Source organism: Lissotriton helveticus, assembly GCF_964261635.1.
Source record: "Lissotriton helveticus chromosome 1_1 unlocalized genomic scaffold, aLisHel1.1 SUPER_1_unloc_17, whole genome shotgun sequence".
NCBI classification, from domain to species: Eukaryota; Metazoa; Chordata; class Amphibia; order Caudata; family Salamandridae; genus Lissotriton; species Lissotriton helveticus.
The window spans coordinates 2,960,307-2,981,369 of NW_027611656.1; the positions used below are offsets into that span (position 1 = coordinate 2,960,307).

The following is a 21,063-nucleotide window of genomic DNA, read 5'->3' on the forward strand; positions in this document are numbered from 1 at the left end:
GCCAGGCTGGTGATGGGCCTTCCTAAATTCCTCTCTGTTGCAGCTACCATCAAGAGCCTTCCTTGGCTTCCTCTGGGTCGGAGAATTGAGTTTAAAGCCCTGTGTTTGGTGCACAAGGCCTTTTATAATATGGGATCAGAAGGCATTAAAAAACTGTTTCGGAGATATGTCCCTGGTAAGCAGTTAAGATCTTCCAGCAAGAATTTGGTTACTGTGCCTAGATTCAGAAAATCTAGATGGGGGGGAGGTCCTTTTCGCTGGCTGCGGTCAACTTGTTGAACTCCCTTCCTCTTTCAATTTCGATTCTGGAAACTCATTCCTCATTCCGTAAGGCCTTGAAGACCTGGCTCTTTACCAATACGAATCTGTAACCCCTGATCATGATCCCTATCTGCAGCGCCTTGATACCCCTGGGCTAAGTTTACACTTTATAATTCCTATATTCATTCATTCATTCATTACATAATACTATCCTCCCTCTGTCCGTTCTTTCAGCATCTTTTATCTCTGGATCTGACTTCCATCTCTTTGCGTCCTCACATCCTGCCCTTTTCTGTCTTGTCTACTACAATCAAAAGACAGTACATGTGCGTGGACACACATGCACACAGGGCTTGCTTTAGGGTGGTGCGACCAGTGGAGCTGCACCTGGAGCTGACCTTGGGGGCACTGTGTTTAGAAGTAACTTATGTGTTTACAAGCATCTGCCGCAGAGTTTCCCATGCCGTACCCCTGTGGTAAAAGTGGAAGATAGCCTTTTTTCTCTTTTCTCTGTTTTGTGTTTTTCTTTTCTTGACCCTTTTTGGTTTCCTTTACTGTTGTGCTGTTAAATAAAATGTCCCTTCCTAGATCACTGGAAAAAGGATTAGATTAACAGTCTAGGTGGGCAGGGGAGTAAATAACATCTAATAATTCATTGAAAGAATTACAAATATCTCACTATGACGCCAGCCGTTGCCAGAGAAGTTGCAAATTGATAGTGTGGTCTGCTTCTGAGAATCTGTGTTTCTTTCTTAAATATTCACTTCTTTTGCTCTCACATCCTTGATTTCCAGTGATTCCAAGGTCTCTGTTTCACCACTATCAGAAATGCAACTCAAACCGATTTCCAAACTTGTTTTTGTTAATACTTTCTTTGTGCAAAGTATAAGGTCACAAATATTTTTTCTTTGTGTTCATTTACAATTTTTGACTCCATTTCTACAGGTGACAGAAGCATGAACAGAAAAAAGAAGGTGTACATTTAGTGAAACACAATAAAAAGGATTATTTCAAGGAAAGTTAAAACATTCTCGAGCACTAGAGAAGAAACACATTCTATGTGCCAGGAATGGTGAGGATGTTGGAGCGGAAGAAACTGGTGAATGTGAAAGTTGTCAAATCCCTAAAGTAAAAGGACCATAAATGTTTACCAAGTGTCAGTAACTGAGATTAAGGAGAACATTGGCCACAACTGATACCCACACAGTGCACTTGAGAAAACTCAGAGGTTGTAAATTCTGTTTGATGGTTTATGAGAAATGCTTTGGAGACCGAAACCCTCCCCAACAGATCAGTATCCGTAGACATGTTGTGATGCGACAGAACCGTCAAAAAGACTAATATCCTTGGTTTACAAGTGCAAGCTTTTGTCTCCGTCTCCTGGAGACAAGAGGAAAGAAAAGATTGTTTAAAAGAAAGTCATTGTAAATGCTCTTTCTCAGATGTCGTTACAGCAAAGAGGCTGGATTATCATTTCCAATATAGGAAGATTTTCCCCCACCAACTTTGTCTCTTGGATTGATCCGAGTGGGTTCAAAGTGTCCTGTAACTCCAAAGTCGATCATGTACCTGTCTTAGCAACTGATCAAAAAAGCATATTCTGGCACAGAAAGTAGAAAAGGGGCCAGTGTTACACTATTGACAATTTATAAACCACCCTGGCATGCCCTAATCATCTGTCATTACTTGTATGAACAAACATAACTAACAGGCAAACACTAAAGCCCAAAGACCCAATCAGTGCTTTTAGAACTCCTAAATCAAATGTGATAAACTAGAAACACTAAATGAGACTAATTAAACTTGAGAGAATTCACCCGGGCATAACTTGGAGAAAATGAATCCACGAGGGGCCTCTTAATCAATACAAGGGGCTCCTCAGTGAAAGTTAATAAGACAAGTTAGGAAATGATCTCCAGGTAAAAACTATCATTAGTTAAATACATATGTTAAGAAGAGCATCTGAAATGTATTTTAGAAGTTAATGCTGAGTTGTAACATAAACACGTACACAATCAGAAATCAGATTCATTCTTAAAATGACTTGTATTCAGGAACAAACCCAACTTGGAGAAAAAAACAACTCGAATAAGAGCAATGCCTGTGAGGACTGCTGTAGTAATCAATCCCACCTCACTAAATATGAGAAAACTAGCACTGGACGAAAACCCTATCAGTGCTCTGAATGCCAGAAAGGCTTCAGTCACAAATCCAACCTTACGGTACATGGAAGAACCCACACTGGACAAAAACCTTATCAGTGCTCTGAATGCTGGAAAAGCTTCAGTCAGAAAGACACCCTTACTAAACATGAAATGACCCACACTGGGCATAAACCCTATCAGTGTTCTGAATGCCAAAAAGGTTTCTATCAAAAAGCAGGTTTAAATCTACATCAGAGAATCCATACTGGGCTCAAACGGTATCAGTGCTCTGAATGCTGCAAAAGCTTCAGTCAGAAATCCAGCCTTACTGTACATGAAAGAACCCACACTGGACAAAAACCATATCAGTGTTCCATGTGCCAAAAAAGCTTCAGTTTTAGTGGCAGTCTGATTCAACATCAGGTAACTCACACTGGACAAAAACCTTATCAGTGCTCTGAATGCTGTAAAAGCTTTAGTAACAAATACAATCTCACTTTACATGAAAGAACCCACACTGGACAAAAACCTTATCAATGCTCTGAATGCTGTAAAAGCTTCAGTCAGAAATCCAGCCTTACTGTACATAAAATGACCCACACTGGGTATAAACTGTATCAGTGCTCTGAATGCTGTAAAAGCCTCAGTAGTAAATCAGCTCTCTCTCAACATGAGAGAGCTCATACTGGACAAAAAACTTATCAGTGCTCTGAATGCTGGAAAAGCTTCAGTCAGAAAGACACCCTTACTAAACATGAAATGACCCACACTGGGCATAAACCCTATCAGTGTTCTGAATGCCAAAAAGGTTTCTATCAAAAATCAGGTTTAAATCTACATCAGAGAATCCATACTGGGCTTAAACCATATCAGTGTTCTGAATGCCAGAAAAGCTTCAGTCAGAAATCCAACCTAACTGTGCATGAAAGGACCCACACTGGGCATAAACCGTATCAGTGCTCTGAATGCACAAACACTTTCTATAAGAGATTGAGTTTAATTGAACATGAGAGAACCCACACTGGGCTCAAACCCTATCAGTGCTCTGAATGCCACAAAAGCTTCAGTCAGAAATCCAACCTAACTGTGCATGAAAGGACCCACACTGGGCATAAACCGTATCAGTGCTCTGAATGCGGGAAAGGATTCAGTTGGAAATCCAACCTTACTGTGCATGAAATAACCCACACTGGGTATAAACCGTATCAGTGCTCTGAATGCCAAAAATGCTTCAGTCATAAAACAACTCTCACTAATCATGAGAGAACTCACACTGGGGAAAAACCCTTATTAGCTCTCTGAATGCTGGAAAACTTTCAGCCGGAAATCTGGTCTCACTCAACCTGTGAGAACTTACCTGGAAAAAAACCTTGTCATTGTTCTAAATGCCAGGGAAGTGTCTGCTGGAGATTCAGTTTCATTCAACAAGAGAGAACCCACAACGTGAAAGAAAATGATCTGTGCTCTCACTGTGACAAAAACTTCAGTTGTAAATGTAACCTTTCTACATAAGAGAGACAATGTGGGAGAATACAAGGTGCTCACTGTAACCCCTGAGAAGGAGCTTTCAGCATCGCAAAACCTTAACATGAAGCAGCCACAAAGACATCAATCCATTGATTGTCCAACAAACTCTACTGAGAAAAGCACACAGCGAGGGATGGAAATGCATGAATTAACCTCATTCCTTTGTTACTTGTTGTGGCCTCATTCCATTCAGCGTGTTTTGCTCCCTGCGTGTTAATAAGCGGTGGCTCTGACCCACAAAGTCCATTGGATCCTGAACTTTGAGGCCACGCCCCTAGGATCTGGAATCCAAGTAACCTCAAACTGTTTCCAGCTTTAATGAGCCTCCCCAGGGGGCTGCAGCAGGAGTCGCTTTGTCATAGGTCTTAATGGGACCAACATCTGTTCATGTCTGTGCCACGTCGGCTGATCATTGAGAAAAACCAAAGGTGATGGATGGACTGGTAGTTAATCTCTGCAACATCCCACCACATCATTCTCTAGTCTTTGTGTAACTACAGACATGGTCAGCCATATGCAAACCATTCTTGGCTCCATCCTAAATAGTCCTAATGACTTCTGTTCCAAAAGGACACCACCTCGTATTACAAAGATCCACACAAGAGGCCTCTTTCCATCTTTTTTTGTTTCAAATGGAACCTGCTATGCTCTTAACCATGCCTCAGGCCTGCCACGTTCCATGCTTTGGCTCTTATCAACATTGAACCATCTCCATAACTTGGAAGCTCCGAAGACTTCGCAGCTGTTGTAACTGCTTTAAGTTTCCCACATTTTGATGGCCGTGGATTCAGGTTCAACTTGATAACCCAACTCTACTCTGTGGAAATTTTGCACTTCAAGCCACTTCTGTGCAGCTCGTCACCTTCTAAAACTGATTCAGCCACAAACCTTGTTTCAAATTCCAGTGTTCATCATCATCAGAGACTAAACTTATCTTTGTCCTCTCGAGCATAGCTACCAAAGTCAGCTACAATTTTGTAGGTGACTTCCTGATTGATTCAGTGGATCTGCTTTTTTTTTACTCATTTACCTTTTTGTTTGGTTTTGACAGTTGTTTTTGCTAATTAATAATCCTTAAATCACAGCCGACCTTTGCTTCTGAATAATTATTAAATATTCTTTTTAATCTAAACTTGGTTTGAATCTTAAAGTTCCGTGTCTATTTTTAATAAACTGTATTGAAATTTGTGATTTCCACTGTTTTGCTTTACCTTCGAGTGTGCCTTAGGCCATACTCCTCAAGCCACGTTACCAAAAGCGAGCTAAGAACACTTTAGTAGAAGACACATTTACCTTTGCTGACCAAAGTTTGGGAAAAGTAAAGCAGGCTGACTCCAGGAAACACACTACCTAGCTGGAAAGGTTACTCTCTTAGGTGGCATCTGCACCAACTGTAGATGCAAAAATCAAGGATTATGAGGGAAGCTGTTGGGATCTGTGCCCCCAGAATTTGAGACTGCCTCTCAAACAGTTGAAAGAGTTAAAGATGCACCCGTCAGAGATTCATGTCTCAGCAACTAAGACTGCCCGCTCCTGTCATACAACACTCACACTGAATCACACTCCCTGTGCAATGTACAAACTTTTACATAAACAAGTTGTGTTGTGCTTTGTGAACAGGCTTTCACCCCCCTTTGTATGCAAATGAGTTTCTGTGATCTGACACCCCAGGCTCCCATCTCTTCTAGTGCAGATGATAATGTGATAACTAACGAGTTAACAAACAAGGGCTGTATTGAGAAATAATCGTCTTCCAAGTCACACAGTAGTTTGTAGTTTGTAGTTCTTTATTAGTCGTTTAAATGTACATCCCCCATCCCGTTCCAAGTTAGAGTATAGTTTGCGAAGCGCGGCTCTCTTGTGGCCCGCTCCCCAGATTAGGTCCATAAGAACAGAAACAAAGTCCAATTTCCTGAAGAAGTGCAGAGGCAGGTAAACTAGAGGGATCGAGAAGCAGTATAAATGTATTAACAGCATTTTTGCAACTTCCACTCTACCCATGGGTCGATAGTTGCAGGGAGCCTCAAAACAACAGTGAGCTGCAAACCTTGGATATCACCTAAGTTGCCCTGTACACGTTCATTGTCGTGTGGGAAGTTCGTCGCTTAATACCTGAAGATGTTAGGGTGCCACCCTAGTGCTAATTGGGGCAGCACTTCCTGTTTTAAGTTGTTAGTTTGCGCATGGGATATAAGCTGGTTTGGTCAAATTTAGCCTTAGTCTATAAGTCCTACCAAAATCGTCTAGAACATCCATCACCTGTGGTAGATACGAATGCACGTTCCTGAGGTACACAAATGCATCATCAGCATACAGTGATATGTCCTCTCAATTTGGCTCACTCGGTATACCGACTGCTGGGTCCTGTGAACGAAACAGGGCAGCAAACAGATCCATGGCTAGGGCAAAAGTAATCGACAGCGGGAATCTTTGCTGCATGCTTCAAAAGAAACTGAGATCTCTGCCTGTCCGGATGCGGGCCAGCGTGTTGGTGTAGAGGAGATTTATCCAGTGTAATATTTCTGGGCCTAGTTCCATGCACATCAGCACTTTCGTTAAGTAAAACTACTCGAGGGTGTTGAAGGCCTTCTCTATATCTAGTGAGAGTGCTGTGTATGGAGACAATTCATGAAGATTCTTTTCCATCAGCCGGAGAGGCGCCATAGGTTAAGACATATTTTTCTCCCAGGTACGAAATCATTCTGGTCTTGGTGCCATTGTAGAGAGGCAGGGGAGCAACCTGTTTGCAAAGACCTTACTGCAAATCTTGTGGTCGGTGTACCGTGGCCAGTAGGACCGTAGCTCCAGGGGGTCCCTGTTGGGCTTAGGCAGTACCAATATCATAGCCTCCCATAGGGATCCCAGCAATGTGCCCTCTTGCCAGGCCTGTTGGTACATTTGGAGTAGCTTTGGAGAGAGGGTTGCTCTGTAGGTAAAGTAAAAGTCCACCAGGGACCCGTCCATCCCAGGAGTTTTGTTGCATGCGATCTAGTCAATCATGAAGCCAATTTCCTCAGTGGTTAGGGTTTTGTCTGGTGTATGTCCCTTAAGGGGGTTAAGTCTGGGGATTGTCAGTCTATTCTAATACTCATCTGATTGGGGCGCTTGCACTCCCAACACAGCATGGTATACAGACATCTGGTACTACAGGAAAGCCTGGTTTATATCTGCTTGTACATTCAATATCACTCCCACCGGGGATCTGCTGGCCTTTCTGGGGGTCTTTGAGGTCAACGACCTTAGTAGCCATTCTAGTATCTGATAGTGTAGTGTTCCTAGTCGGACCACCGCCTCTCTTTACTCCTTTCGGAGAGGGTTGATTGTGTTCTAGTTTCATGCAGCTACCCCAGATATATTTCCGTTGTTCATATTGTTTGTTGAAGAGAGAGGTTCTGGTCTTGCAAGGCATGTTTTACACAATGCGACATCTTGATGCACTGGCCTTATGTGAGACCCTTAAAGGTATCTCACTCTATCACTGTCGTAGAGGCAGTTCTTTCCTTCGCCTCAAAGATGGCGATATGTGTACCTTCCGTATCACAGAAGACTCTGTCCTGTAGGGCCGGGGCATACAGCCTCATAGTAGGTAGTGGTGCATGTTGTCTGCCCCATTGAATCATCATTTTGAGGTGGTTGTGGTCCGAAAGTGTGTGGCCTAGACATCCAGGTCACAAGACCAAGGAAGCCACAGAGGGATTGCATAGGAGCAAGCCGATTCTGGTGTGCAATTAGTGTACTGATGAGAACAACTAGTATTCTCGTGTACGAGGATTCATCTGTCACCAGATGTTGCATATCTGGGTAAGCATAAGCCAGTCCACAAACCATGGGTCATTCTGATTGCATTCTCAATTTGTGGTGGGGGAAGGATCTATCTAGGGAGGTGTCATGGGCAGAATTAAAGTCCCCACCCCATATACTCCGCGTTGCCAGGGCTTGTATCAAGGGCTTGGATGAAGCACACCTGTCTAAAACTCAACACAGACAAGATGGAAGTCCTCATTTTTGGGAACAACACCTCACCATGGAATGACTAATGGTGTCCCATGGAGCACGGCATACCCCCCGCATCAACATACCATGCCCGCAACCTCTGCATCATTCTGGATTGCAAGCTATCCATGAAGAAACAAGTCAATGCAGTCTCATCCACCTGCTCCCACACCCTTTGAAGGCTCCACAAGATCTTCAGGTGGCTCCCGGCAAACACCAGAAGGACCATCATGCAAGCTCTCATCACTAGCAGACTGGACACTGGAAACAATCTGCGTAAGAGTCACTACACGCCTCCCGACGAGACTCCAGACGATACAGATCTCAGTGGCAAGACTCATACTCAACCTCACAAAAGGACCCACGTCACACCCCATCTCAAGAAACTACACTGGCTCCTGATTCAGAAGAGATGGCAGTTCAAGATGATGAGTCATGCCTACATGGCCTTGCACAACGAAGGACCAGCATACATCCGCAAACGTCTGACCTTCCACCAACTGACCAGACACCTTCTATCAGCTTCCCTCTCCCTTGCAGACACCCCACAGATCTGCTGAGCCAACAGCAGAGGACGCCATTGAAACCGCTGCAGCACAGCGCTTACCCAGCACAAGATCCTCGCATCTACCATGGATGGCAACCTTGATGACAACACCGACACTGGCTTTGTAGGGCGTTAGTTCTATCGAAGTTCAAGCCATCATGTAACCCCGTTTCTCAGCCTCCCTTCTGCACATCAAGAGCACCTTTGCTTTCCTTCACTATGTTCAGTCTAAGGCTGTCAACGCAGGGTCCTAGTGGTGTTTCTGGGGTCATATCACCTTGTCCTCTGTCATCAGGGCAAGAGCAGGGCCCGTTCACAGTTCTACTGGAATGTTCTCCAAGGCGAGGGCCAGCTCTCAGTGTAGCAAGGCTCCCCCCTGAAGTGTGGGTGATGGTGTGGGGCTGCTGCAAGATTCCAGTTCCACCATGACCCTGGCTTGTTTGCCTGCTGCTTGCCCATTTGTAGGCTTGCTATAGCACTTGGCGCCCTGCAGTTTCCCCGGTCCACCGTGAGTCATTACCGGACTGTTTGACGTGGAGGGAGACTCCAAGGGACAGCCTACTCTTTCTGGGTGCTTCACTTCCTGCTAGGGTCATTCACAGCCGCCATCTTGGCTAGGTCAGCGGTCTAGTGTCTCCGCTACTAACCAGGCAGGGCACCATAAAGCCAGCAAATGCCGCAAACGCGGAGCGGACGTGGCGTGGGCGCGCCGAAGGCGCACCAAAGGCAAGCACATCTGCGCCCATCTGCGCCTTGACCGGGCCCAGGGCCTGTCCCCCTGGCTATTTAAAAACAACTCCAAGTATAAAAGCACTATCTTACACTAGTCTTCAGCTTATGGATCTAAACAACACTAATTACAATCATTATTGCTCCCCTTTCAGCGAGGATGCACTATTTAATAAGCCACTCTCCATATGCCCAAATTGTATGTTTAATATAGCGCCAACTAGGTCAGCCCTCCTTCCTAGCGCACATATCCCCTCCCTAAACCGAACTTGATGTATTTTGCACTTATAAATGCTCACTCCCTCCCCAAGCATAATCTTGATATACATGAACTTCTGACCAATCAGAATTTGGATTTATTATTCTTGACTGAGACGTGGGGTGACTCCTCCTCTGGTCCTGACTTCTGCGCAGCCACCCCTGAAGGTTACTGCGTATTTAGACAGGACAGAACTTTAAACAAGCATTTGCAATGCAATCAGTCTCACATTTGATGAGTAGAACTATTGGTATTGTAAATGACAATATCTTTTACCCATATGTTTTGGTTTGGAGTGGAGTGAAAAATTAGAAAAAAAGACAACAAGAAACACTTAAAATGCTTCCTTAACAGGACCTCAGACCCACTTTTAGCATGCACACATCTGGGAGAAATTACGTGCACAGAAAAAGCAACGCATAAGGTACACAGCAACAGACACGTTCGTTCCTAAGCACCTCACCATTTCCCTCTCACCGCTACTAAAAAGATATTGTAATTGGATTTATATAGCGCTTACTACCCCTTACGAGGTGTTGAAGCAAAATACGGCGCGTAGTATGTGACTCCGGAACCCAATAAGGGTCTCCTACACCGACTCCAACTTGTGCAGAATGCTGCTGCCAGGCTGGTGATGGGCCTTCCTAAATTCCACTCTGTTGCGGCTACCATCAAGAGCCTTCCTTGGCTTCCTTTGGGTCGGAGAATTGAGTTTAAAGCCCTGTGTTTGGTGCACAAGGTCTTTTACAATATGTGATCAGAAGGCATTAAAAAACTGTTTCGGAGATATGTCCCTGGTAAGCAGTTAAGATCTTCCAGCAATAATTTGGTGACTGTGCCTAGATTCAGGAAATCTAGATGGGGGGGAGGGCCTTTTCGCTGGCTGTGGACAATTTTTTGAACTCCCTTCCTCTTTCAATTTCGATTCTGGAAACTCATTCCTCATTCCGTAAGGCCTTGAAGACCTGGCGCTTTAATAATAATAATAATAATAATAATCTTTATTCGGTTTTTACAATTCGAAAAGCCATAAAAGATAACAAATTAATTTAAAAAACATTAAATTTAAAAGGTGAATTATACATTTGATTTCTTAGCTCGGACACATTATTTGTAAGGCAGTTTAGAAAAAATAGCAGAAGATGGAAAGTTGCAGTTTTACAGATTGTTTCTGTGTCTCATGATGCATTTTAAAAAATTTAATACATGATATACCGTACATTCTGAGTCCAAAAATTGAAGTGATAACATCGCTGGGCGGCATTGTCTATGGCCCCATTTTTTTAATAGGGGAAAAAGCCAAGTTTTTCGGTGCGATTGATAGAACTTACAAAAAAGTACTGTATGAATGGTGGACTGTTGGGAATGTTCGTCACAAGGACACAGTGCCATATCGGTACTCCAATTGTTCTTTTCGGGGAAGGTCACCAGTCTGAAAAATGAATTCAACCTGAACCTTGTTAGGAGCATCTTCTCGTAGGTGGAAATCCCTAAGGTAAGATATAGCTGAATTTTCATGGTCTGCTGAATAATAATTGCATGCATGACAGATTTTTTTGTAGTCAGCGTTGCTAGTCTCAGGGAATCCAAGTGACTCAATGCTACCTGTTTTAGATCTTTTTTAGAGATTTCTTTCATTAGTTCTGGATTATAATAGTATTTTTCAAATCCCAGATCTTGTAGAAAATTTCTGATGTAAGAAATCCAAGGAATTTTTTTAGCATGGTCCAACTCCATGATGTCTTGTATAATGTTTTTTGTCAGGTTATTTTCAACAGATAACCAAACTCTTCTCCAAAGCATTAGAGGTTGGATTTTTATCAGGTCTTCGATAAATGGGATTCCCAATTCTATATGCGAGGCATAGATGGAAGTGCCTCGTGGTGTTGACAGAAGGAATCTCGTGAAGATGTTTTCCTCTTTTTGGATTGGGACAGTATTTGTATGACCCCAGATCCCGGCACCATATAATGCTGTGGATTGGCACTTCGCCGCATATATTTGCAACAGTTCCACTGGGGTTTTTTTCCCTAGTTTGTTGGAAAATTTCATTAGGGCCATGTTCGCTCTTTTAAAAAGGTGCCTCCTAGCTTCTACCGCCGGCTTCCAATTTTGGGCATCATCAATCATGATACCCAAGTAGGGGTATTGCGAGGTTCTCTCAATTTTTTGGTCTTTTAAAAAGATGGATTTTGCGGGTTTTTTTGAGCCACCGACTACCATAGAGAAGGTTTTTTTAACATTAATATGCAGATCCAGAGCTGCCATGAAGTCTGCATATTTAGTTAAAGATTTCTGTAGTTCAATTGGAGTTCGGGCTAAAATGACAGCGTCGTCCGCATAGAGCAGGGCGGGGATTAGGCGATCTTTTACTTTTGGGAGGTCTCTTCCCCCCTTCAACATACACTCTTCCAAACCGTTGGTGTATAAAGAAAAAAGAAAGGGGGCAAGGACGCAGCCTTGCCTCACTCCCCGCTCTACCCTGAATGGTGCTGTCAGTTCTCCTCCTGTCCCGAACCTCACTCTCGCTGTGGCCCCGCTGTAGAGTTCTCTTAAGAAGTCAAGGAGAGGAGGGTCTACTCCCATCTTGCTTAGTAATGACCAGAGCTTGGTATGTGAGACACAGTCAAATGCGGAGGAGAGATCCACGTATGTCATAAATATAGAACCTGATTTTGCCAATGTGTACTTAGAAATGAGCAAAGAGAGGTTTAAAGCTTGCTCGATGGTTCCAAAGCCCTCCCTGAAGCCGAACTGTAGGTCTGAGAGGATGTTTTCGTCAGCCACCCACTGTTGCAGCTTGCCAAGAAGGACTCTGCCAACTACTTTGCCCAGAGAGTCAAGAAGGGAGATTGGGCGGTAGCACTTGACATCTTGCCTATCCCCCTTCTTGAAAATAGGGACCATTATTGACGAAGACCATGAGTCCAGCAGTCCAAGTTCCATGGTTGGGAAACAGACCCTCGTGATTATTGGAATCCACAAGTCGGGAAGAAATTTAAATAGGTCGACGGGGACCCCGTCAGGGCCAGGGGCTTTTCCGGGTCTACTTAAGGATAACGCTTCTTCGAAATCTTGTAAGTCAACTTCCAGATGAATAGGGAAGGTGACTGGGTTGCAGCTAGACTGATGCAAACCTCTGTTAGATGTAGTTTGGAAGATTTTCGAAAAATGGCTCGTCCATGTAGCCTCGTCTATGGCCACATCTATTTTTGGTCCAGTTGAGTTAGATAGAAAAGGCGATTTGACTATTTTCCAGAAAGCCTGGGAGTTCTTCGAGAGTGCACTCTCGTGTAAGGCCTTCCACAAGGATGTTTTTAGGTCCTTTTTCCTCGTCTTTCTAATGGTAGAGTATTCTCTTCTGAGATTTTGGATCTTTGTTGCATCTCTGTTGGGTTCCCTAAGAGCTTTCCTCAGATTTGACTGCGCTTTCGTGCAGTCTCGACTAAACCAGCCTGTGGTCTTTCTATTGTTTTGTTTGAGAGTTCTGGTTAATAGGCTTTTGACAAGTTCTATAATGGCGTTGAAGTTTTCCAGTATTTGCTTAGCCTCTGCTTGAGGATCAAGACAGATCAAAATGTTTTTGTAAGCAAGAGTAACTAGTTTCTTCGTTAGAATATTGGGATCCACTTTCTCCCATTTGATTGTAAAGCCGTTAGTCTTGTTCAGCACGAGCCTATTCTGAGATAGGGTGTTGGCTATGGTTACCATCGGAGAGATCGAGAGATGTATTTGGAAGTTTAGACTTAGCGCTGAGTGATCGCTGAGGCAATTTTCTAAGATTTTAAATGGTCCCAGTTGCGATTTTAGAACTTCTGTAGCTAATATATAATCCACTGTTGTTTCGTAGCCCCTTCCTCTATAGGTAGGCTCTAGCTTGTCAGTTGATTGTAGTGTGGGATTCAGAATTTGCAGGTCCAGGTCTGCGATTACTTTGTTCATGGCGGATCCTGCTTCTGAATGGATAAAGTGCATTAAAGGACTGTCAGACTCGTCTACTATTCCACAGGTATCGATAATGGGGCAGGGGTGCAAATTGAAGTCACCGCCCCAGATTATGTGAGCGGTATCCCCTTTCTGTTTATAGTGAATGTGTTCCGTTATTTTGTATTGAATTTGGTCGAGAACATTCACAAAATTTTCTAGATCCAGGTTGTTGTATATATTTACTGCTGTAACACGGATTTTTTTCCCTACGGAGAAAGTAAGAATTTGAAAATTCGGAAGGAGGTCTGTCTTGATGATCTTTAAATCTACAATAGTGTTTGCCATGTAAATTACCAGACCCCCCTTCGGTCTGCCTGAAGTGCTAGGAAGGGCAGGAGAAGTGAAGGTTCTGTATCCCAGTAGGTGGAGCGCTGCCATTGACCATGTTTCCTGGAGAAAAATGAATTGAAAGCCCTTCAGAAAAACCGCTGCCGAACCGTCTTCGATCTTATTACGGAGACCGGCAACGTTCCAGAAAACCATTGGAAACTGAGTGGGTCCGCGATCATATACATCCTTATGCTTGTGCGGTATGGATGGGATGGGCATTGACTTTACAAATACGAATCTGTAAACCCTGTATCTATGGACACCCCTGATCATGATCCCGATCCGCAGCGCTTTGATGCCCCTGGGCTAAGTTCGATCCTTCTGTCTGTTCTATCGGCATCTTTCATCTCTGGATCTGACTTTCATCTCTTTACGTCCTCCCATCCTGCCCTTTTCTGTCTTGTCTACTACAAGCAAAAGACACAGTACATGTGTGTGGACACACATGCACACAGGGCTTGCTTTAGAGTGGTGCGACCGGTGGAGCCACACCTGGTGCTGACCTTGGGGCACTGTGTTTAGAAGTAACTTATATGTTTACAAGCATCTGCCGCAGAGTTTCCTGTGTTGGACCCCTGTGGTGAAAGTGGAAGATAGCCTTTTTTCTCTTTCCTTTGTTTTGTGTTTTTCTTTTCTTGACCCTTTTTGGTTTCCTTTACTGTTGTGCCGTTAAATAAAATGTCCCTACCTAGATCACTGGAAAAAGGATTAGATTAACAGTCTAGGTGGGCAGGGGACTAAATAACATCTAATAATTCATAGAAAGAATTACAAATATCTCACTATGACGCCAGCCGTTGCCACAGAACTTGCAAATTGATAGTGGTGGCTGCTTCTGAGAATCTGTGTTTCTTTCTTAAATATTCACTTCTTTTGCTCTCACATCCTTGATTTCCAGTGATTCCAATGTCTCTGTTTCACCACTATCAGAAATGCAACTCAAACTGATTTCCAAACTTGTTTTTGTTAATACTTTCTTTGTGCAAAGTATAAGGTTACAAATATTTCTTCTTTGTGTTCATTTACAATTTTTGACTCCATTTCTACAGGTGACAGAAGCATGAACAGAAAAAATAAGGTGTAAATTTAGTGAAACACAATGAAAAGGATTATTTCAAGGAAAGTTAAAACATTCTCGAGCTCTTGAGAAGAAACACATTCTATGTGCCAGGAATGTTGAGGATGTTGGAGCGGAAGAAGCTGGTGAATGTGAAAGTTGTCAAATCCCTAAAGTAAAAGGACCATAAATGTTTACCAAGTGTCAGTAACTGAGATTAAGGAGTACAATTTCCACAACTGATCCCCACGCAGTGCACTTGAGAAAACTCAGAGGATGTAAATTCTGTTTGATGGTTTATGAGAAATGCTTTGGAGACCGAAACCCTCCCCAACAGATCAGTTTCCGTAGACGTGTTGTGATGTGACAGAACCGCCAAAAAGACTAATATCCTCGGTTTACAAGTGCAAGCTTTTGTCCCGTCTCCTGGAGATAAGAGGAAAGAAAAGATTGTTTAAAAGAAAGTCATTGTAAATACGCTTTCTCAGATGTCATTACAGCAAAGAGGCTGGATTATCATTTCCAATATAGGAAGATTTTCCTCCACAAACTCTGTCTCTTGGGTTGATCCGAGTGGTTTCAAAGTGTCCTGTACCTCCAAAGTGGATCATGTACCTGTCTTAGCCACTGAGCAAAAAAGTATGTACTGGCACAGAAAGTAGAAAAGGGGCCAGTGTTACGCTATTGATAATTCATAAACCACCCTGGCATGCCCTAATCATCTGTCATTACTTGTATGAACAAACATACCTTACAGGCAAACACTAAAGCCCAAATACCTTATCAGTGCTTTTAAAACTTCTAAATCAAATGTGATGAAGTAGGATCACTAAATGAGACTAATTAAACAAGAGAAACTTCACCCGGGCATAACTTGGAGAAAATGAATCCATGAGAGGCCTCGTAATCAATACAAGGGGCTCCTCAGTGAAAGTTAATAAGACAAGTTAGATCGGTGCCTTTAAAGGTAGGAAAATGATCTCCAGGTAAAAACTATCATTAGTTAAACACATATGTTAAGAAGAGCATCTGAAATGTATTTTAGAAGTTAATGCTGCGTTGTAACATAAACAAGTACACACTCAGAAATCAGATTCAGTCTTAAGATGGCATGTATCCAGGAACAAACCCAACTTGGAGAAACAAACAACTCGAATAAGAGCAATGACTGTGAGAATAGCTTTAGTCATCAATCCCACCTCACTAAACATGAGAAAACTAGCACTGGACGAAAACCCTATCAGTGTCCAGAATGCAGGAAAGGCTTCAATCACAAATCCAGCCTTACTGTACATGAAAGAACCCACACTGGGCTTAAACCGTATCAGTGCTCTGAATGCTGTAAAAGCTTCAGTAGCAAATCCTATCTCACTTTACATGAAAGAACCCACACTGGACAAAAACCTTATCAGTGCTCTGAATGTTGTAAAAGCTTCAGTCAGAAATCCAGCCTTACTAAACATGAAAGAACCCACACTGGACAAAAACCATATCAGTGCTCCATGTGCCAAAGAAGCTTCAGTTTTAGTAGCAGTCTGATTCAACATCAGGTAACTCACACTGGACAAAAACCTTATCAGTGCTCTGAATGCTTTAAAAGCTTTAGTAACAAATCCAGTCTCACTTTACATGAAAGAACCCACACTGGACAAAAACCTTATCAATGCTCTGAATGCTGTAAAAGCTTCAGTCAGAAATCCAGCCTTACTGTACATAAAATGACTCACACTGGGTATAAACTGTATCAGTGCTCTGAATGCTGTAAAAACTTCAGTAGTAAATCAGCTCTCTCTCAACACGAGAGAGCTCATACTGGACAAAAAAAGTATCAGTGCTCTGAATGCTGGAAAAGCTTCAGTCAGAAAGACACCCTTACTAAACATGAAAGGACGCACACTGGACATAAACCGTATCAGTGCTCTGAATGCCAAAAAGGTTTCTATCAAAAATCCGGTTTAAATCTACATCAGAGAATCCATACTGGGCTTAAACCGTATCAGTGCTCTGAATGCCAGAAAAGCTTCAGACTGAAAAAGACTCTCACTCACCATGAGAGAACTCACACAGGGCACAAACCTTATCAGTGCTCTGAATGCTCGAAAAGCTTCAGTCAGAAATCCAACCTTACTGTCCATCAAAGGACCCACACTGGGCATAAACCGTATCAGTGCTCTGAATGCACAAAAACATTCTATAAGAGATTGAGTTTAATTGAACATGAGAGAACCCACACTGGGCTCAAACCCTATCAGTGCTCTGAATGCCACAAAAGCTTCAGATTGAAAATAAATCTCACTAGACAAGAAAGAACCCACACTGGACAAAAACCGTATCAGTGCTCTGAATGCCGGAAAGGATTCAGTTGGTAATCCAACCTTACTGTGCATGAAAGAACCCACACTGGGTATAAACCGTATCAGTGTTCTGAATGCCAGAAAAGCTTCAGTTATAAAATATCACTCACTAGACATGAGAGAACTCACGCTAGGGATAAACCTTATAAGCTCTCTGAATGCTGGAAAAGTTTCAGCCGGAAATCTGGTCTCACTCAACCTGTGACAACTTACCTGGAAGAAACCTTGTCATTTTTCTAAATGCCAGAGAAGCGACAACGTGAAAGAAAATGATCTGTGCTCTCAATGTGACAAAAACTTCAGTTGTAAATGTAACATTTCTACGTAAGAGAGGCAATGTGGGGAGAATAAAAGGTGCTCACAGTCAACCCCGAGGAGGAGCTTTCAGCATCGCTAAACATTTACATGACGCAGCCCCAAAGACATCACTCCATTGATTGTCCAACAAACTGTACTGAGAAAAGCACACAGCGAGGGATGGAAATGCTTGAATTAACCTCATTCCTTTGTTACTATTTGTGGCCTCATTCCATTCAGCGTGTTTTGCTCCCTGAGTGTTAATAAGCTATGGCTCCAACACACAAAGTCCATTAAATCCTGAACTTTGAGGCCACGCTGTTATATTCAGGAATGCATGTAACCTCAAATTGTTTCCAGCCTTAGTGAGCCTCACCAGGGGGCTGCAGCAGGCGTTTGTTTATTGTTTAGTTTCCGTCTTTTCATTTTTGTATATTATATATTTTCATATATGGTGTTTTTGCGTGAGGTGATTATTATTGTCCTCATTTCAAGTATGTTATGCTTTGTATGTTTCTCCCATGGGCCGCTGTTTCTGTATAGTTCATGCAATTTTTAACATGTTTTTAAGTGTTTATCTTTATTTAGCCTTTTGATATCAATAAAATGTGAAATTACATTATGTGGAAATGTTTTATTATCTGCAGGACAATTGATTATTGTGTGGAGTAGTTACCCATAATATTTATTAATTGGAGGAAGTTTTTGTTCTTTAACATTTAGGCTGCAGCAGGAGTCCCTGTGCCGTAGGTCTCTATGGGACCAACATCTGTTCATGTCTGTACCACGTAGGGCTGATCATTGAGAAAAACTAAAGGTGATGGATGTACTGGTAGTTAATCTCGGCAACATCCCACCACATCATTCTCCAGTCTTTGAATAACTACAGCCAAGGTCAGCCATATGGAAACCATTCTTGGCCCCATCCTAAATAGTCCTAATTACTTCTGTTCCAAGAGGACACAGCCTCATATTACAAAGATCCACATGAGTGGCCTCTTTCCATCTTCTTTTTGTTTCAAATGGATCCTGCTATCCCCTTAACCATGCCTCAGGCCTGCCACGTTCCATGCTTTGGCTCTTTTCTCATCTTCAACCATGAACCATCTCCATAACTTGGAAGCTACGAAGACTTCGCAGCTGTTGTAACTGCTCGAAATTTCAAACATTTTGATGGCCGTGGATTCAGGTTCACTTTGATGACCCAACTCTACTCTGTGGGAATTTTGCACTTCAAGCCACTTCTGTGCAGCTCGTCACCTTCTGAGACTGATTCAGCCAAAAACCTCACATCAAATTCCAGTGCTAATCCTCACTAGAAACTAAACTTATCTTTGGCCTCTCGAGCATAGCTACCGAAGTCAGCTACAATTTTGTAGGTGACTTCCTGATTGATTCAGTGGAACTGCTTGTTTTTTATTCATTTACCTTTTTGTTTGGTTTTGACAGTTGTTTTTGCTAATTAATAATCCTTAAATCACAGCCCACCTTTAGATTTTGCTTCTGAATAATTATTGAATATTCTATTTGATCTAAACTTGGTTTGAATCTTTAAGTTCCTTGTCTATTTTCAATAAACTGTATTGAAATGTGTGACTTCCACTGTTTTGCTTTACCTTCGAGCGCCCCTTAGGCCATACTGCTCAAGCCACGTTACCAAAAGCGAGCTAAGAACACTTTAGTAGAAGACCTATTTACCTTTGCTGACCAAAGTTTGGATAAAGCAAAGCAGGCTGACTCCAAAAAGCACACTAAGGTTACTCTTTTAGGTGGCATCTGCACCACCTGTAGATGCAAAAAGCAAGGATTATGAGGGAAGCTGTTGGTATCTGTGCCCCCAGAATTTGAGACTGCCACCCTCTCTCAAACAGTTGAAAGAGCTAAAGATCCACCCGTCAGAGATTCATGTCTCAGCAACTAAGACTGCTTGCTCCTGCCATACAACACTCACACTGTTACCTGAATCACACTCCCTGTGCAATGTACAAACTTTTACATAAACAAGTTGTGTTGTGCGTTGTGAACAGGCTTTCACCCCCCCTTTTTATGTAAAAGAGTTTCTGTGATCAGACGCCCCCCGACTCCCATTTCTTCTAGTGCGGATGATAATGTGAGAACTGTAACGAGATCACAAACAAGGGCGATATTGAGAAATAATCGTCTTCCAAGTCACACAGTAGTTTGTAGTTCTTTATTAGTCTTTTATATGTACATCCCCATCCCGTTCCAAGGTAGGGTAAAGTTTGCGAAGCACGACTCTCTTGTGGCCCGCTCCCCTGATTAAGTCCATAAGAACAGAAACAGAGTCCAATTTCCTGAAGAAGCGGCGGGTGGGTAAACTGGGGGGGTCGAGAAGCAGTATAAATGTATTAACAGCATTTTTGCAACTGCCACTCTATCCATGGGTCGATAGTGGCAGCGAGCCCCAAAACGACAAGGAGCTGCAAACATTGGACATCACCTAAGTTGCCCTGTATTGTCTGTGTGGTACATTCACCCCTAAATACCTATATCACCTGCGGTAGATACGCATGCACTTACCTGAGTTACACAAATGCGTAATCAGCATACGGTGTTATGACCTCTCAATTTGGCTCACTCGTTATACCGACTGCTGGGTCCTGCAAACAAAACAGTCCATGGCTAGAGTGAAAGTAATCGACAGCGGGCATGTTTGCCACATCCTTCTAAAGAAACTGAGATCTCTACCTGTCCAGATGCGGGACAGCGGGTTGGTGTAGAGGAGATTATTCCAGTGCAGTATTTCTGCTCCTTGTTTCATGCACATCACCATTTTCGTTAAGTAAAACTACCCAAGGGTGTCGAAGGTCTTCTCTATATCTAGGCCTTCTCTTTATCTAGTGAGAGTGCTGTGTATGGAGGCAATTCATGAAGATTCTCCTCCATCAGCCGCAGAGGCGTCATAGGTTTAGACACATTTTTTTCCCAGGTACGAAACCATTCTGATCTTGGTGCCAATGTAGAGAGGCAGGGGAGCAACCTGTTTGCAAGGACCTTCCTGCGAATCTTGTTGTCGGTGTACCATGGCCAGTAGGAGCATAGCTCCAGGGGGTCCCTGTTGGTCTTAGGCAGGACAAATCTCATAGCCTCCCATAGGGATCCCGGCAATGTGCCCTCTTCCGGGCCTGTTGGTACATTTGGAGTAGCTTTGGAGAGAGGGTTGCTCTGTAGGTGAAGTAAAAGTCCACCGGGAACCCGTCCATCCCAGGAGTTTTGTTGCACGTGATATAGTCAATCATGAAGCCAATTTCCTCAGTGGTCAGGGTTTCGTCTGGTGTATGTCCCTGAAGGGGGTTTAGTCTGGGGGTCGACAGTCTATTCAAATACTCATCTAATTGGGGAGCTTGCACTCCCAACACAGCCTGGTACACAGACGTCTGGTACTACAGGAAAGCCTGGTTTATATCTGCTTGCACAATCAATATCTCTCCCACCGGGGATCTGCTGGCCTTTCTGGGTGTCTTTGGGGTCAACGGCCTTAGGAGCCATGCTAGTATCTGATCGTGTAGTGTTCCTAGTCTGACCACCACCTCTCTTGACTCCTTTCAGAGAGGGTT

The 21,063-nt window shown here is 43.1% G+C and overlaps 1 protein-coding gene across 1 annotated transcript; it reads left to right on the top strand.

Annotated features, from left to right (window-relative positions):
• Positions 1-1,212: 1,212 nt before the first annotated feature.
• On the top strand, positions 1,213-17,428 carry LOC144805639 (uncharacterized). The gene is given in 2 exon segments (XM_078672157.1): positions 1,213-3,698; positions 16,079-17,428. Coding segments are annotated over 2 exon segments (2,748 nt in total). The 5' UTR covers positions 1,213-2,300.
• The last annotated feature ends 3,635 nt before the right edge of the window (positions 17,429-21,063 follow it).